This window comes from Heptranchias perlo, chromosome 2 (assembly GCF_035084215.1).
Source record: "Heptranchias perlo isolate sHepPer1 chromosome 2, sHepPer1.hap1, whole genome shotgun sequence".
Classification (NCBI taxonomy): domain Eukaryota; kingdom Metazoa; phylum Chordata; class Chondrichthyes; order Hexanchiformes; family Hexanchidae; genus Heptranchias; species Heptranchias perlo.
This window is the reverse complement of record NC_090326.1, coordinates 146,569,447-146,587,755: the sequence shown is the minus strand read 5'-3', so window position 1 is coordinate 146,587,755 and position 18,309 is coordinate 146,569,447. Positions and strand designations below refer to the sequence as shown.

Genomic DNA, 18,309 nt, shown 5'->3' with positions numbered 1-18,309 from the left:
AAGCAAATCTGTTTGGTATTGTCTGACTACTTATTTTAACTAGAAGTGTTCGTATTTTCATTCAAATAATATAACTTTACAGTATTTTTGTCAGACTTTTTAATTGAAATCAAGGTGACACTTCTTTCAATATGAAAATTTGTGATCAAAAATACAAGGAACAGATGAGAATTTTGATATTTCTAGGAGCCAGAGTTTAGGACTTTTTTCCAAGTTTGAGTACCATCAACGTGCTGCCTGTAGATGTCACAAGGGGCACTTATCTACAAGGTCGTCTGGAGCCCTCTAGAGGAAGGAACAGGGAACTGAATTCCACTCGGTACTTTCAAATTTGTACAAACCCTCCTTCCATCTATCGACATGAAATGCTTTACTCCTTGTTGTTTCATTCTGCAAGACTATCTTGTTTTCCAATATGTAGATTGCTTTAAGGTGATTGTAGCTTTTATCTGTCTTTTCAACTCGATCTCTGGCAAAATCGCAGGGCTCAGCTGGACTACAATCAACATGGCGGTCCAGTCAGGTCAGATTAAGCGATGACGATGCTGTAAGAATTTGACCCTTTGCAAAGTAGCTCAATTAAATTATTGTTTAAAGTTATTCCATTCCTTCAATAGAAATACTAGACCATTGGAGGAAGAGGGTTAGTTTGTGTTTTTTTTATAAATATACTAAAAGATTTTATTAAATGAACTAAATCCTAATATTTAAAAAAATTATTTTCCTTACCTTCTTTCCGCTGTTTTTTTAAAAATTATATGGATTTTGGTCGTCCCTTTTGAAATTCACAAAATCATGAAAGTTGACAGTGGAGGCTTTTAAGTGCGTGTTTATAATTGCACCCTCCATATGTTACATGAGTTTTTTTTCTCAAGAATGATATAGGGATTATTTCACAATGTTTTTGTGTAGGGAGTGTAGCTAATTTTATTTTCAAAACTAATTTCTCAAACTAAAATATTGTTTTTTTTTGTTTCAGCTAAACTTTTTAAGTCATTTCAAACAGGCATTATTAATCTACTTGGTGTGAATCCTTCCATAATTTGTTATGCCCATAAAATGCAAAATCTGTATTGATTTAATGTTTAGAATACATTGAAAAAATCCTACTTCCTCCTTTCATAAATGGTGAAGTAATACTGAAATGGTGCTATATTGTCCATATACATCCGTAAATGCGATTCTTTGTAAATCAAATGATGACTTTCTATACTCTCAGATTGGCTTTTTCAAAGCTGACACTTATTAGTCTGCCATAAGATTCTTGTGTGGCTAAAGACACGATTAGCTTGGATCCAAATGTGTTGTCATTAACCCTCCCCCCAACCCAACCCAAGTTGTTCAAATATTCTTTTCCAAATTGAGAATTTGGCATGGTGGGCCTGTTAATTTATGCCAATTGTTGGTAGTTTTTGTACTGTGGACCCATGTCCATGAGTACTTGGATTGAGACTCTCTGAACTGATTTTATTTAGGGGAGAGGAGATTTGAACTCAGATGCCAGAGGTAACTTGCTCCCAATATTACATAATATATAAAAATCATTCAAAATTTAATTGAAATTTGGAGTTTCACAAACCTTCTATGATATTATTAAAAGTTCTAACTGTGCATTTCCATTAATATTGTCACTATAAATATCTCTCTCATGAGCCAGTTACACTTAAAATTTTCCCATTCAAATCTATCAGATTGACAGATAATTTACAGAATTACTACAGCAATTTCAGTCCTATTTAGTGTATCAAAATTGGAGTGAAACAGACCGGAAGAGGTAGTCTCTAGCTGCTTTGGCTTTGCAACATTACTGCAATTGCTGAAAAGTGAATTTTTCAAAGGTTCAACTGTTCATTTGGACCATTTGGCAATTTAAAAAAAAACGTTTTAATGTTAGTAAAGAGTCGGACTAGTTCATTGTGTCTTTGCAGGCATCAAAAATTAAACAGGCATTTAAACATACCCGTAGATAGCATGTTTAATTTTGCATGACCAGATTGTAATGAGAAGCGGGCATAAAATTAGTTATATGAATGGCCTTTGACATCGCCACCTGCCTTAGAGCAGTGAAAATGTTACGATAATTTTTTCTTATTACTACATAATCTTCATCCATCTACACTCACGACATACATGTGAATACTTCCACCCACCACCGCGATGTTTCCTTTTGAAGAAAAGGCCATTTTTTTTATTGTTTGCTCAAATTGTTCTGAACTACATACCACTGTTTTGTGGAAAGCTTCATAGAACCAGAGACGTTTATAGCACACAGGGAGTTAATTTGGCCTATCATGTCTATATCATCTCTTTGCTAGAACAATCCAAAATTACTCCCACTTCCCTGCTCTCTCCCTGTAGTCTTGTATTTCTCTCTGCTTCAAATATTCACTTTTCCTTTCAAAGCTGCAATGGCCTTTGCCTCAACAAATCCCTGTGCAAAATATTCCACGCTCCTAAGTGTGTAAAGACATTTTTCCTAACCGCTCTCCTCTCTGTGACAATTTTAAATTGATGACCCTTCATCACTGACTCCCCAACCAGAGGCAATAGTCTTTCCCTATTTGCTATCAAAACCCTTCATAATTTTAAAAACCTCTATTAGTTCTCCTCCTAGCCTTCTCTGCCCCAGTGGAAACAGTTCTAGTGTCTCAAGTCTCCTGATAACTATAGTTTACCATCCTTCCCTGGCATTATCCTGGTTAATCTATCCTGTACACTTTTTCTGTGGTTTTATCATCCATTTTCTAATGGGATGCCCAAAACTATAAACAGTATATTAACTGTAGCCTGACTAATGCTTTGTAAACATTTATTATTGCTTCTTTACTTTTGTATTTTTTGCCCCTATATATGAAACCCAAAATGCTGTTGGCCTTTCTTATTGCTTAATCTACTTGCCTTTTTAGGGAATTATGTATTTGAACTCCAAGGTCCCTCTGTTCATCCATACCTTTCAGCATTCTACCATTACGTGTGTATTGCCTTACCTTGTTTTTCTTGCCAAAATTTATTCATCGTTATCATCATCATCGGTCGACTATCGTCTGAGCTCCTGTGATTGTCCTCCATACTTAATGAATTTTGGACTGTCCATGGTTGCTCTTTTATTGGCTTGTTATGTACTGCAGCTGTGTCATGGTTTGCAGGCCATTGGCTAAATCTGCTTTTTGATGTCATGTTGGATCATATTGAATGGCGGAGCAGGCTCGAAGGGCTGAATGGCCTACTCCTGCTCATATTTTTTCTATTTCCTCCTCCAGGTGCTCATCCGCCCAAAGCAGGTTGGCATTTTCTGGAGGTGCCCAGGTTACTTAACTGCTGCCTGACACTTTTACTTTCTGTGTACATAAAAGCCCTTACTGTTTCCTTTTTATATTATCTGCCAGACATACTCCCTTTTAGCCCTTCTAATCTCCGTTTTCACCTCCCCATTGAACTTTCTCTGTTTCTCATAATTTAGTATTATTAGCCCTAATTTTACAATATGTCTCTTTTTAAGTTTCAGTTTAGTTTTAATCTATTTATCCACAGAACGATATCCTCTAATGTTTTTTGGCTTACATAGGAAAATAGGAACAGGAGTTGTCCATTCAGTCTCTCTAGCCTGTGCTGCCATTCAATTAGATCAACTCCATTTACCGGCCTTTGCTCCATACTTCAAGATACCCTTACCTAACAAAATCTATCGATCTCAGTCTTGAAAATTTTAACTGACCCAGCATCTACAGCCTTTCAGGGGAGAGTTCTAGATTTCCACAACCCTTTGGGTGAAAATGTATTTCCTGATTTCACTTCTGAATGGCCTAGCTCTAATTTTAAGATTGTGTCCCGTTGTTCTGAATTCTGACACCAGAGGAAATAGTTTCACTGTTTGTAACCTATTGAATCCCTTTACTATTTTATACACATCAATTAGTTCACCTCAGCTTTCTAAACTCAAGGGAATACAAGCTAAATTTATGCAACTCGTCCTCATCATTTTACTCTTTAAGGCCTGGTGTGATTTTGGTGAAATTGGCTTGACGACAGAAGACAGAGGGTGGTTGTAGAGGGTTGTTTTTCAGACTGGAGGCCTGTGACCAGCGGTGTGCCTCAGGGATCGGTGCTGGGTCCGCTGTTATTTGTTATTTATATTAATGATTTGGATGAGAATTTAGGAGGCATGGTTAGTAAGTTTGCAGATGACACCAAGATTGGTGGCATTGTGGACAGTGAAGAAGGTTATCTAGGATTGCAATGGGATCTTGATAAATTGGGCCAGTGGGCCGATGAATGGCAGATGGAATTTAATTTAGATAAATGTGAGGTGATGCATTTTGGTAGATCGAATCGGACCAGGACCTATTCCGTTAATGGTAGGGCGTTGGGGAGAGTTATAGAACAAAGAGATCTAGGAGTACAGGTTCATAGCTCCTTGAAAGTGGAGTCACAGGTGGATAGGGTGGTGAAGAAGGCATTCGGCATGCTTGGTCAGAACATTGAATACAGGAGTTGGGATGTCTTGTTGAAGCTGTACAAGACATTAGTAAGGCCACACTTGGAATACTGTGTACAGTTCTGGTCACCCTAATATAGAAAGGATATTATTAAACTAGAAAGAGTGCAGAAAAGATTTACTAGGATGCTACCGGGACTTGATGGTTTGACTTACAGGGAGAGGTTAGACTGACTGGGACTTTTTTCCCTGGAGAGTAGGAGGTTAAGGGGTGATCTTATAGAAGTCTATAAAATAATGAGGGGCACAGATAAGGTAGATAGTCAAAATCTTTTCCCAAAGGTAGGGGAGTCTATAACGAGGGGGCATAGATTTAAGGTGAGAGGGGAGAGATACAAAAGGGTCCAGAGGGGCAATTTTTTCACTCAAAGGGTGGTGAGTGTCTGGAACGAGCTGCCAGAGGCAGTAGTAGAGGCGGGTACAATTTTGTCTTTTAAAAAGCATTTGGACAGTTACATGGGTAAGATGGGTATAGAGGGATATGGGCCAAGTGCAGGCAATTGGGACTAGCTTAGTGGTATAAACTGGGCGACATGGACATGTTGGGCCGAAGGGCCTGTTTCCATGTTGTAAACTTCTATGATTCTATATGCATTATTCCCCTCCAAGGCCAATACATTCTTCATGAGGCTCAGTGCCCAAAACTGAACGTAGTACTCCAGATGGGATCTGACCAAGGCTGATTTGTATGCATGGACACCTAAATGCCTTTGGTGCTCCACAGCTCCTAGTCTCATCATTAAGAAGATATTCCAATTTGTCTTTCTTCTATCCGAAGTAGATGACCTCACACTTCCCTACATTGAACTCCATCTGCCATAGGTTTTCCCACTCACTCAGTCTATCTGTGTCTCTTTTGTAACTTCCTGTTCCCATCCACACAACTTACTATGCCTCCTAACTTAGTGTCATCTGCAAATTGGATATATAGAATTCTGTTCCTTCATCCAAGTCATTAATATGTATGGTGAAAAGCTGAGACCCCAGTACTGATCCCTGGGAAACACCACATGTCATATCCCGGCAATCAGAGAACATTCCTTTCATCCCTACTCTCTACCTCCTCACCAATTACCAACCCATGTCATGTTACCTCCAATTCCATGTGCTTTCACTTTTGCTAATAATCTTTTATGCAGAACCTTATAAAATGCCTTCTGGAAGTCCATATAGACAACATCCATCGGACTCCCCTCTCCACCATGCTAGTGACCTAGAATAGGCAGACATGATCCACCACTCACAAATCCATGCTGACTCTCTTTGATCAGCTGATACTTGTCCAAGAGCTCAGTCACACTTGCTCTGTTGATAGATTCCAGTAATTTTCCCACAATTGATATTAAACTGACAAGTCTGTAGTTATCTGGTTTCTCCCTCCCACCCTTAAATAATGGAGTAACATTTGCAATTTTCAATCCAATGGCACAATTCCTGAATCTAGTGAGCATTGGAAAATTATAACTAATGCATCTGCAACTTCCTCACCTTTTTCTTTTACAACCCTGTGTGAACTATCAGGTCCTGGAGATTTGTCTATCTTAAGCCCCATTATTTTCTCCATTACCATGTTTATTACTTCTATTAAATGCACTAATTTCCTTTCCTTGATTCAGTGATTTTATTGTCACTATTTTCAAGATGTTCCATATATATTATTTGCGTTGTACTCTATACATTGCATATTTGTAGAATTTCCTGTTCCTAATCTGTTAACCTGTTCGTTAACTTTTCTACCCAGGTCCCTTTTCCAGTCCAGCACCCTTATCTTTAACTCTTCATTATTCTTTTCTTTTCCTGCATTAAGCCTACCTATGTTGTGGTCACTATTTCCTAATTGTTCTCCTCCTCTCACAGCAGTTATTTGTCCCATTTCATTACCCAGAACTAAATCAAGCAATGCTTCTTGTTGGATTAGAAACATATTGATCTAGGAAGCAGTCCTGGATCCATTCTAAAAAGCATCCCCCACTTTGGCCATGTGCATTATCTTTATTCCACTCTGTCTTGGGATGGATAAAATCACCCAATATTATTGCCCTGTTGTTCTTGCATATCTCTGCGAATTGTCTGCAAATTTCCACCGCTATCTCATCTTCATTGTTTGGTGACCTGTTATGTAGGCCAGGAATTGTATCATTTCAATTCCAATTTCTTAAATCTGTCCATTTGGATCCTGTCTTAATGAAACCCTCCTAGAACATCCTTAAGTTCCACCACTGTAATGGAATCTTCTACATTGCCACCCATTCCTCTTTTTGTATTCAAGAATATTAATTTCCTAGTCCAGTGCAAACCTAAGCCATGTCTCTGTTACAGCTAGTATATCATATCCCTTCATAGCTATTAATGCTTTTAGCTCTCCTATTTTGTTTGGAATGCTTTGTACATTCACATACATACCACTAATTTATGACTTTCTCCTCATCTCCACTCTGGTTCTTTTGCCAATTATCTGTGCCCCCTGGTCACTGACCCTCCTGCCAGTGGAAAGTTTCTCCTTATTTACTCTATCAAAACCCCTCATAATTTTGAAGACCTCTGTTAAATCTCGCCTTAATCTTCTATGCTGTAAGGAGAATAATCCAAATTTCTCTAGTCTCTCCACATAACTGAAGTCCTTTATCCCTGGTATCATTCTGGTAAATCTCTTCTGCACTCAGTCCAAGGCCTTGACATCCTTCCTAAAGTGCAGTGCCCAGAATTGAACACCATATTCCGTCAGAAGCCTAACCAGTGATTTATAAAAGTTTAGCACAACTTCCCTGCTTTTGCTCACATATCGCAGCCCACACATTACAATTGTTCCCTGCACTGCCAACCCTCTGTGTCTAACTTAAAAATGACTTGTTCATCTTGTTCACTGCGATGATTTAGAAATAAGATGCTGCATCTGGAGGCTGTTGTGGCAGTCGAAACTATGATGTAATAGGAATATCAGGAACTTGGGTAACTCCAGTTGATGAGAATGATTATAACATTCAGAGGTACAAAGTCTTAGAAAAGATAGAATGGGCAGAAAAAGAGGTGATGTAGACAGGCTAAAAGGGCACAAAAACAATAAATCCTCAGGGATAGACATTATTTATCTCAGAATGCTAAAGGAGTGCATCTTGCAGATTATACACAGTGCCACGGTGCACCGGAGGTGTAGAGGCTGGATATTGGGTCCAGTGGCCCAGACGGCAATCAAGCAGAATGCTCTGCCCTGGATAATACTGAGCTTTTTGAGTGTTGCTGCTACTGAACTCATCCAGGTGAATGATGAATATTCTGTCACATTTTTGACTTGTGCCTTATATATGGTGGAGAGACTTTAGAGGGTTAAGAGGTGAGCCACTCATTGCAGAGTACCCAGCCTCTGCCCTGATGATGTAGCCATGGTGTTGATATGGTTAGTTTGTGGTGGTCACCAGGATGTTGATGGTGGGGAACTCGGCAATGGTGGTGCTGTCAAGGGTCAAGGGGAAGTGGTTTACTTTTTCTTGTTGGAGATGGTCATCGCCTGGCACATATGCAGCATGTGTGTTACCTGCCACTTGTCATCCCAAGCCTGGATGTTTTTCAGGTCCTGATGTAAGCTCCTTCATTATTAGAAGAGTTGTAAATAGAGTTGAGCACTGTGGAATTGTTAGCAATCAGCCCCAAATAAACCTATGATGGAGGAAAGGTCATTGATCAAACAGCTGAAGGTTGCTAGGCCAATGTCATATCTGTACTCAAGTAGCTTGGCTAGGAGGTGATACACCGTGGGACTGGAGTATCGTGTAGATCAGACCAGGTGGTCAGTTCACTTCCCAGAAGGACACTAGTGAACCAGTTGGGTTTTACAACAATCTGGCAGCTTCCATGATCATTTCTTCTGGTGCTGGCCCACATGTTAGCAGATGTATTGAATTCAATTTCATAATTAGCCTTGATGGGATGTTAACTCATGCCCTCTGAGTTGTTAATCCGATGCTATTACTATTGTACCCTGCTCTTGATGGGCCAAAAGACCTTTTCTCTGGATTTTCTTATATTTTGAACAGTTTGTAGAACATTGTATTTTTGAGTAAACTATTGAAAAGGTTACAATTTCCAAGAGAGTGTAAACTTTTCCTTTTTAAATATTTGAATGATTGGATTAGATTTCTATCATGTTTAAGTGAAATTAATAAATGGATTGACAATATACTGTCTGCTGAGTGAAAAGCTCTAGGAAATATGCTCAGATATGGTTTATACTTTGAAGTGGTGTGCCAGTTTGAACCAGTAATTTGATTGAAGGCATAGAATCATGTAATAGTAGAATTTTACAGCACAGAAGGAGGCTATTTAGGCCATTGTGCCATTGCTAGGTCTCTGAAAGAGCTATCCACTAAGTCTTACTTATTTGCCCTCTCCCCATACCTTTTTAAATTTTTCTTCTAAAAATATTTATCAATTTCCCTTTTAAAAAGTATTGTCTGGATTCTGCTTCCATCACTGATTCTGGGTGGGACATTTCAAGTCCAAGCAACCGGGTGTCAAAAAAAATCCTCGTCGTTCATTCTTTTGTTGATAATCTTAAATTTATGTCATCTAGTTACTGACTCAATGACCAGTAGAAATTGTTTTTTTCCTATTTACTTTATCAAAACTCTTCATAATTTTAAACCCATCTATCAGATCTTCTTTTAACCTTCTCTGCTCTAATGAAAAAGGCCTCAGTTTCTCTATGCCCTCCTAACTAAAGCTTTACATCTCTAGTAATTGGGAAGTGGTTTAATAAATGAGAATTGTTTGGATCAGATTTCAGTACTGCTGTAGGTGACAGTACATAAGAACATAAGAAATAGGAGCAGGAGTAGGCCAATCGGCCCCTCGAGCCTGCTCCGCCATTCAATAAGATCATGGCTGATCTGATCCTAATCTCAAATCTAAATTCATGTCCAATTTCCTGCCCGCTCCCCGTAACCCCTAATTCCCTTTACTTCTAGGAAACTGTCGATTTCTGTTTTAAATTTATTTAATGATGTAGCTTCCACAGCTTCCTGGGGCAGCAAATTCCACAGACCTACTACCCTCTGAGTGAAGAAGTTTCTCCTCATCTCAGTTTTGAAAGAGCAGCCCCTTATTCTAAGATTATGCCCCCTAGTTCTAGTTTCACCCATCCTTGGGAACATCCTTACCGCATCCACCCGATCAAGCCCCTTCACAATCTTATATGTTTCAATAAGATCGCCTCTCAGTACTATCCTATTTCTAAATACTATATATTTCTTTCAGTTGGTTGAAGGAGAGGAAATTGCTATGGAGAACCAATCCACTGTTGAATCATCAAACTATGAAGATGACTTTGAGGTATCAACAATTAGGCTATAGTGTATAGATAATATGCAAGTCTGGTTTGAAATATATAAAGATAAAATTTTCAGATTTACTTTAATGTCTGGGATAGACAGATTTTCAGACTCTATCACAATTAGCAAAGTCATGTGCTATGAATATTCCTATTAATACCCATTAGTTTGTTACTTTAGATAAAACAGAATCACAACTTGATTATTCCTGTCTATTTTGTCATCAAGATAAAATAATAGGCCTTCTCCTCAGGAAGTGTGTACTAAACCTGCAGCCACCAATGGACAGTTTCTATGCTCTGTTCATATTGCAGCATCTTGGCTGTGGTGCTCCCATGTAAGTGAGGAGCCCTATAATTTACTGGAGTCATCCATATACTTATAAATTCACAAACTTTTTATTTAACTGATATATTGTGCAATCTACCAAAATGGTAGCAGTTTAACCCCAAATGTTCAAATGGCATGTTAACCAGTGAAATCGAAAATAGTTGTTGTAGTTTTGTGAGACACTAAATTGTGGCACTATTGGAAAAAGGGCCACTATAGTGTTGAAAATACGTGAAAATGCAATTGAGAACACCAAGGAGCATTTACAACTGTGTGTGTGTGCGCGTGCGTACGCATACATGCGCATGTATAAAGAGTGAAAAAGAAGAAGAAATAGGAAATGAAAAAGACTGCTGACAGATGAGAAATAGAAATCAGAAAGGAATAAGAAAAATGAAACTGTGGTGTAAATTTGTTCCAACAGATCATTGTTGTTCTTGTATATATCGGACTAAACACATATGAACAAAGATATTGTAATTTCCATGTTAATGTAAATAGGGAACATGGGTACAAAATAGTGGTATTGTAGACAAAGTGTGATCGTGATATAGGCGATAAGGTTCATTAGCTTATAATTCACGTATAGCTATTCTCCCCGTAGACTCTGTTGTATTTATTCAAATATTTCTTTACTCTTTTTTTAACTGTGCATGCTGGCTTCATTGTTTTTTTTATTTCACTTGCTTTTCTTTGATGAACAACTCTGAAATACAGGAAAAGGTAATTTAGAACACTTTTTAAATTATACGGTTCAATCTGCCATACTGTAAAGATTAGACAATTGTCCACAGAGGGAATATCAGAAGTCAGGTTGACCCTGAGTTGTTCTCACACACCCTCTAGCGGGTCGATGAAGAACAGAACTGGCAGAAGTTTGGGGGCAGATCACTGCCCATGCTGTCCACTGAAGAATGCTGTGTGGGGCGGATTAGGGTTAAAAGGGAGAAAACAAAATGGTAGAAATTGTCCTCCAGCACTCTTTTATATGGAAGATAGTTAATATCAAATATGTACCAGAAAAAACATTTGTACATTTTGCTGTATTAATCTATGTACAAAGAGAATATCAGATACACTAGGCACAAATTACAAGACTATAATCAAATCTTAGGGTTCAGATAGCATCCAATACCACAGGAGCAGTTCATCACTTTAATCTGCATTTTGAGATTATTATAAAATCTTTAATTCACACTCTGGTATATGTGTGATTCTATTGTCTGTGCGTAGATTATTCAATTTCCATCATTAGATAGTCTGTAGTCTTGGTGCATTATACGATGTTTACAGAAAACCCCATGTGATATCATTAGGGGAGGTTTATCTTAAAAATAACCAGCAGTGGACTGAAGGTAAATTCCATACACATGGTTCATTATATATTTATTTTGTAATTCTCTCTTCTGACTGGAGCAAGATACTGATAGTATTATTCTTGGCCCTTGTTAAATCACATATATATATTAATTCTCGGGATGTGGGTATCGCTGGCAAAGCCAGCATTTATTACCCATCCCTAGCTGCCCTTGAGAAGGTGATGGTGGACCATATATGATTGGATATCAGCAGGCTTCTATTTATATATCTGCTTGTTTAAAATCTAATTTCCAACATATAAAATAATGTTCTTGTTTACTTTCTCATTAAGTAACGCATGGAATTTGCTTTAATTACACTGATCAGTAACTCCATTAACCGCAAAAACCAAACAAATGCACTACTTCTAGAAAAAGAAAACACAAGGGAAACTTAAAGCACAAAATTTTTTATATGTTGCTATTGGCAGTATACAGAAATTTTGTAGTATTTTCTGGAGTGTTATGTAGGGTTGTGTGTAATTCGCAGTGAGTTCCCGATCATGGTACAACTATCATGGCTGGTGCCTTACAACAGGATGGTATTAGATCAGGCCATTAACTGACTGTTTAGCAGAAAGTCTACACAAAGGAGAAATAAACAAATGTTCTAAATTAAAAATACCCTGTAAAGCTAAGTTATGAAGTACAAAGCTTTTATGTTTCTCTGTGTAAAGGACTATGTGGATGACTTTGAAGAAGATGAATGTGAAAATAAAGAGGTAGAACAAGAAAGGGAGGAAATTCCAGCCCGCCAGCGAGCCGAAATTGAAGAGATTCAAAAAGCAATTACTGCAGAAAATGAACATATCAGAGCAACACAGATTAGAAGCTTCAGAAAGACGCACAAGGAAGAACCAAAAAGAGGTACCGTCAATTTTTATATGAATTACCATACCTTAAAAATAATTACCATTGGATTATCAAAAATAAGAACATAAGAACATAAGAAATAGGAGCAGGAGTAGGCCAATCGGCCCCTCGAGCCTGCTCCGCCATTCAATAAGATCATGGCTGATCTGATCCTAACCTCAAATCTAAATTCATGTCCAATTTCCTGCCCGCTCCCCGTAACCCCTAATTCCCTTTACTTCTAGGAAACTGTCGATTTCTGTTTTAAATTTATTTAATGATGTAGCTTCCACAGCTTCCTGGGGCAGCAAATTCCTCAGACCTACTACCCTCTGAGTGAAGAAGTTTCTCATCATCTCAGTTTTGAAAGAGCAGCCCCTTATTCTAAGATTATGCCCCCTAGTTCTAGTTTCACCCATCCTTGGGAACATCCTTACCGCATCCACCTGATCAAGCCCCTTCACAATCTTATATGTTTCAATAAGATCGCCTCTCATTCTTCTGAACTCCAATGAGTAGAGTCCCAATCTACTCAACCTCTCCTCATACGTTCACCCCCTCATCCCCGGGATTAACCGAGTGAACCTTCTTTGTACTGCCTCGAGAGCAAGTATGTGTTTTCTTAAGTATGGATGTCTTTTCTTAAGTATGGATTTTTAAAAATCCATTTTTAAATCACCAAATACTTTTTTAAATCACCAAATTAGATTAGTCTTTCAAGAACTTGGTCTGTGTGCGTGTCTGTTTTTCTGTATTACTTTATACAACTTTATTTATATATATCATTTGATATAAATGTTTTTGCCAATTTCTTGTTGTATTCCCAGCATTGATAGCCCTCATTTTAATGAGCACAGATACACTCTAAAATAGTGATTTTTTTTTGGCCTCTGCAAATGCGAGGTTTGGTTTGTGACTTAATCCTCCTCCATTTTAACCATTTTACACTGTGTTAAATAGGTATTGAATAGGTTATTATGAATTATAGCTAACATACACTACTGTTGTGAAACAATTTTTAAAATGTTTTGAGGACATTTTCCTTCCCGCTTTGGATAAAATAAACTTAAATGTAGGGGGCATGATTAAGAAGTTTGCAGAGATACAAAAATAGTGAGGAAGAAAGCTGTAGACTGCAGGAAGATATCAATGGACTGGTCAGGTGGGCAGAAAATTGGTAAATGGAATTCAATCTGGAGAAATGTGAGGTAATGCATTTGGGGAGGGCAAACAAGGCAAGGCAATACACAATAAATGGGAGGATACTGAGAAGGGTAAAGGAACAGAGGGACCTTGGAGTGCATGTTCCAGATCCCTGAAGGTGGCAGGATGTGTAGATATGGTGGTTAAGAAGGCATATGGGAAACTTTCCTTTATTAGCCACGGCATAGAATATAAGAGCAGGGGGTTAAGCTAGAAGCTGTTTCCAGTGGGGTCCCACAAGCTCAGTACTAGGTCCCTTGCTTTTTGTGGTATATATTAATAATTTGGACTTGAACGTGGGGGCTTGATCAAGAAGTTTTAAAAAAATATAAAAATTGGCCTTGTGGCTGATAGTGAGGAGGAAAGCTGTAGACTGCAGGAAGATATCAATGGACTGGTCAGGTGGGCAGAAAAGTGGCAAATGGAATTCAATCCAGAGAAGTGTGAAGTGTGGGGAGGGCAAACAAGGCAAGAGAGTACACAATAAATGGGAGGATACTGAGAGGTGTGGAGGAACAAAGGGACCTTGGAGTGCATGACCACAGATTCCCGAAGGTAGCAGGACAGGTAGATAAGGTGGTTAAAAAGGCATTCGGGATACTTTCCTTTATTAGCTGAGGCACAGAATATAAGAGCAGGGAGGTTATGCTAGAACTGTATAAAACATTGGTTAGGCCACAGCTTGAATTCTGCTTACAGTTCTCGTCACCATATTACAGGAAAGATGTAATTGCACTAGAGAGGGTACAGAGGAGATGTTGCCAGGGCTGGAGAATTTTAGCTTTGAGAAAAGATTGGATAGGCTGGGGTTGTTTTCTTTGGAACAAAGGATGCTGAAGGGAGATGTAATTGAGGTATGTAAAATTATGAGGGGCCTATTTCCCTTAGCAGAGAAGTCAATATCCCAGGAACATAGATTTAAAGTAATTGGTAGAAGGATTAGAGGGGAGTTGAGGAGAAATGTTTTCACCCAGATGGTGGTGGCTGGAACTCACTACCTGAAAGGATGGTAGAGGCAGAAACTCTCAACTCATTTAAAAAGTACTTGGCTATGCACTTGAAGTGCCTTGACCTACAGAGCTATGGACCAAGAGCTGGAAAGTGGGATTAGACTGGATGGCTGTTTTTCGTCCGGCACAGACACGATGGGCTGAATCGCCTCCTTCTGTCCTGTAAATTTCTATAATTCTATGAACTGTAGCTGGTGTAGAGCTGGTATTCACTAGCCAGTATTCTTTTTGAATTCATTCACGATGGTATTGCAGTGCATAATTACTCAAGCAACAGCTAACCTTACCACAAACCAATTTAGTCCAATTTTACCAAGCATTACTAAAATGCTCAGCAACTAGTGGTTCTATTTATATTACCCCAGGCAATGTGAGAGAGGTGCATTAAATAACATTGCCTCAATTAAATAATGAAAGGAGTCATCATGTTACACTGGTCACACATCCTGACACCCTGAACATAATTATTTATGGATAGGAATATACCTCCAACGTTATACAGTCTCCACATCATCCAGGTTTTAAATGGGCAGTGGTGTTTTAGGTTTTGGAGGAAGCTATAGTGCCCTGTGTGCATGGCCAATCTACCTATTGGCAAACTGTCAACTATCCTGATGGGTAGGACTTGCACCAACATGTGGGACCAGGGTTGTTTCATTGTGCAGTTAAGTGATGGGAGCAGTGGGCCGGTAGCTTCAATTTGTGCCAAACAATGATGTAATTTGAGATTTTGTTCAGCTCTGGGCTTTTTGCCTTGACATAATGTGTAAACATTAGGCACATGCCCATCGCATTGTAGTTCTGCCAATAGTGCACATGTAACATGCTGCAGTAAACATTGACTATAAATGCTGTAACTGACAGGCTGTTAAGTGTGCTGGATTGTCCCAAATATCGTTAGACATTGTCATGGAAAAGATGTAAACTAATAAAACAGCTCATTTAATTAGATTTGGATATATTTATTTCTTATCAAAATGTTATCTACTGCTTACACCATGCTGTTCATTTTATTTGTGTGTAATACTATTTGTTACCTAATTTAGATTTTGAAAACTCGCACTCCAGGGAACCTGCTCGTGGAACATTCATTGACTTTGTGGCAGCAAAGCAGAGGGAGATCAGTTCTAAGGCGGCCAGTAAACAAAAGTAGGTAACTGAAGATATGAGCTTACAGTTTACACGTAAAATAGTACACATTGTAGGAGTGATTATGCAGAGTAATGGGAGCGATTACACAGTAAATAATGCAGGCATTGTTATTTGGGAGTATTGTAATAGATATTTGAAAGTAGTTACACAGAGAATAAAGGTTATTTTAGAGTAATACTTAGAATCATAGAATGATACGGAACAGAAGGAGGCCATTCGGCCCATCGTGCCTGTGCCGGCTCTTTGAAAGCTATCCAATTAGTCCCACTCCCCTGCTCTTTCCCCATGGCCCTGCACATTTTCCCCTTTCAAGTATTTATCTAATTCTCTTTTGAAAGTTATTATTGAATCTGTGTCCACCATCCTTTCAGGCAGTGCATTACAGATCATTACAACTCGCTGTGTAAATTTTTTTTTCCTCATGTTGCCTCTGGTTCTTTTGCCAATTAACTTAAATCTGTGTCCTCTGGCTACCGACCCTTCTGCCACTGGAAACAGTTTCTCCTTATTTACTCTATCAAAATCCTTCATGATTTTGAACACCTTTATCAAACTTGAGGCAGGATGGGAAAATTGTTGGTGAGCAAATGCAGAGGGGCATTTTGTTTAAGTGCAAGTCAATTCAGACCCCACCACACAACTTTGGGCCAAATTCAGGTTATTAGTCAAATTAATGTAAACAACCTGTGTACATACTTTATATGTAAATTTTAGAGTATACTTCCAAAGTTCTCCTCCTCCACAGAACAGGCTTTGTTAGTTTTGGGGAGAGATTTGATTTTTGAATAATGTCAGTAACAGTACACTGTGAACATTTGCCTTTGAAAATCTAAGACTAAAATACCAGGCTTCTGTTATCAATATCTAGTTTTAAAGTAAGCAAAAGGTGAATCTACATCAAATTCAAAAATAGAAATAGAATTTTTTTTGGCCTTCCACGGTAGCTCAAGAACTTTAAAGTTCAGCCCATTTAATTTCATTCAATACGACAAAAAACCTGATGCTGAATAATGAGTTTCATGAGCTCTTTATACACTGAAATGTTTAGAAATAAGCCTGTCTTCCCACTGTTAACGTACATTTAAAAAATCCTGATTTTTGTTCTCAACAGAAAGCGCAGTGCGGAGCTGCTCAGACTGATTGACCTGGATTTCTCAGTTAGCTTTTCACTGCTTGATCTGCCTCCATTGAATGAGTACGATGTGTACATCAAAAACTTTGGACGCACAAACACCAAGCAGGTTTGTATTGTAGTATTACATATTTTGTGCCCCTTTATGTATGATGTACAGACTAGATTTAAATAAAATGTTCTTAAGTATTGATTTTTTTTTATTCTGGAAATTATTGCACACATCATTTATTCCATGTGTGAAGGCCGATGGATAACTCTGAGCAGTAAGGTTGGATTATAAAGAATGACATTCATATGGTCTTTCAAGTTTTATGTTGTTTTGTGAAATTTTAAGCTAAATTTGCATTTTAGCAGTGGGGCCTTGTTTTTCTATTTTTTTTATCCTTATGCAAAATAGTACTATGTAGTAGAATCCTAGAGTGCGTAGTATTAGATGTCATTACAGTGTGTGTAATATTAAGAGTTGGTGGATGGTTATTGAGGAGGAGTGCATGTGTGAATGTTTATCATTTGAACTTTATTTTGTGGGAGTTTTAACATTTCATAATGAGAGATGATTAAAGAAAATTTTTAGAAAACTCAACTAAAATAGGCAGTTAAAATATTGTCTCACATTCTTCACTTGATATTTTCATAGAGAATCATGGTTAGTCCCTATAGTAGTATTAAGTGGACCAGTCTTGTATTTTTTACTTTGTATACTAGGGAGTCTGTTAAGTTGACATGATTGATTTTACATGGTGTATTTTTGTTTCGACCATACATATCATCATCAACGTGTATAAATTATCTTCTCACGTGGGGTGCAGATTTTTTTTCCCCCCCCAATCAGTGTTGCTTTTCTGTGAGACACTGGCAGCCGGGGCAAAACAGCTCTGTGATCATTCACTGCATCAGTTGGTACTAGCAACACTGCTTAGTAACTGCAGCCAAGTTATCGGTATCATGTAAAAGCACACTCACCCTGCATGGAACCACATAAATAATTCACCCTCCTCTTCCATCTAGAACTTCTGCACCCTGAAATGTGTCTTTATCGATCGTGTTATATACACCGTGCAAAATACCATTTAAGGTATTTAACAGAATTTCTAGTAATCTAGAAGATCCTGAAGCATCTATTTTTTCAAAACTGCTACCAATGGCAGAGGAAATACATTCTGAACATCATGGAAGGATGGGTAGAAAGTTGCTGTTAGAGGATGCATTAGTAGTAGTTTTCTGTCAGTGAACCACCATAATTGAATATAAAGAACCTTCCACCATATCTTCATCAGCAGTCCACACACCCACTGCTTCACTCCATTTTCATCAATCACAAATAATCATGTAGTGTGCAGATTAATAATGACGACTGCAGCTAAACATTCTGGGATGCGACTACTGCTCCTTACAAGAGAAAGAAATTCCACCATATTGGACCTGCACTACTAAAAATTATACTTAAGTT

The 18,309-nt window shown here is 38.2% G+C and overlaps 1 protein-coding gene across 6 annotated transcripts in view; it reads left to right on the top strand.

Moving 5' to 3' along the window:
* dync2i1 (dynein 2 intermediate chain 1) overlaps positions 1-18,309 on the top strand; it is a 94,875-nt gene that overhangs the window by 37,615 nt on the left and 38,951 nt on the right. For 2 of the 6 annotated variants that reach the window (XM_068007968.1, XM_068007958.1), the window contains exons 8-12: positions 485-547; positions 9,746-9,820; positions 12,185-12,374; positions 15,619-15,721; positions 16,836-16,965. In XM_068007968.1, coding sequence (XP_067864069.1) covers positions 485-547; positions 9,746-9,820; positions 12,185-12,374; positions 15,619-15,721; positions 16,836-16,965 — 561 coding nt within the window. Of the gene's footprint in view, positions 1-296; positions 320-484; positions 548-7,463; positions 7,753-9,745; positions 9,821-12,184; positions 12,375-15,618; positions 15,722-16,835; positions 16,966-18,309 lie in introns of those variants that run through there. The other 4 variants (XM_068007975.1, XM_068008000.1, XM_068007992.1 and 1 more) reach the window with 4 other exon arrangements.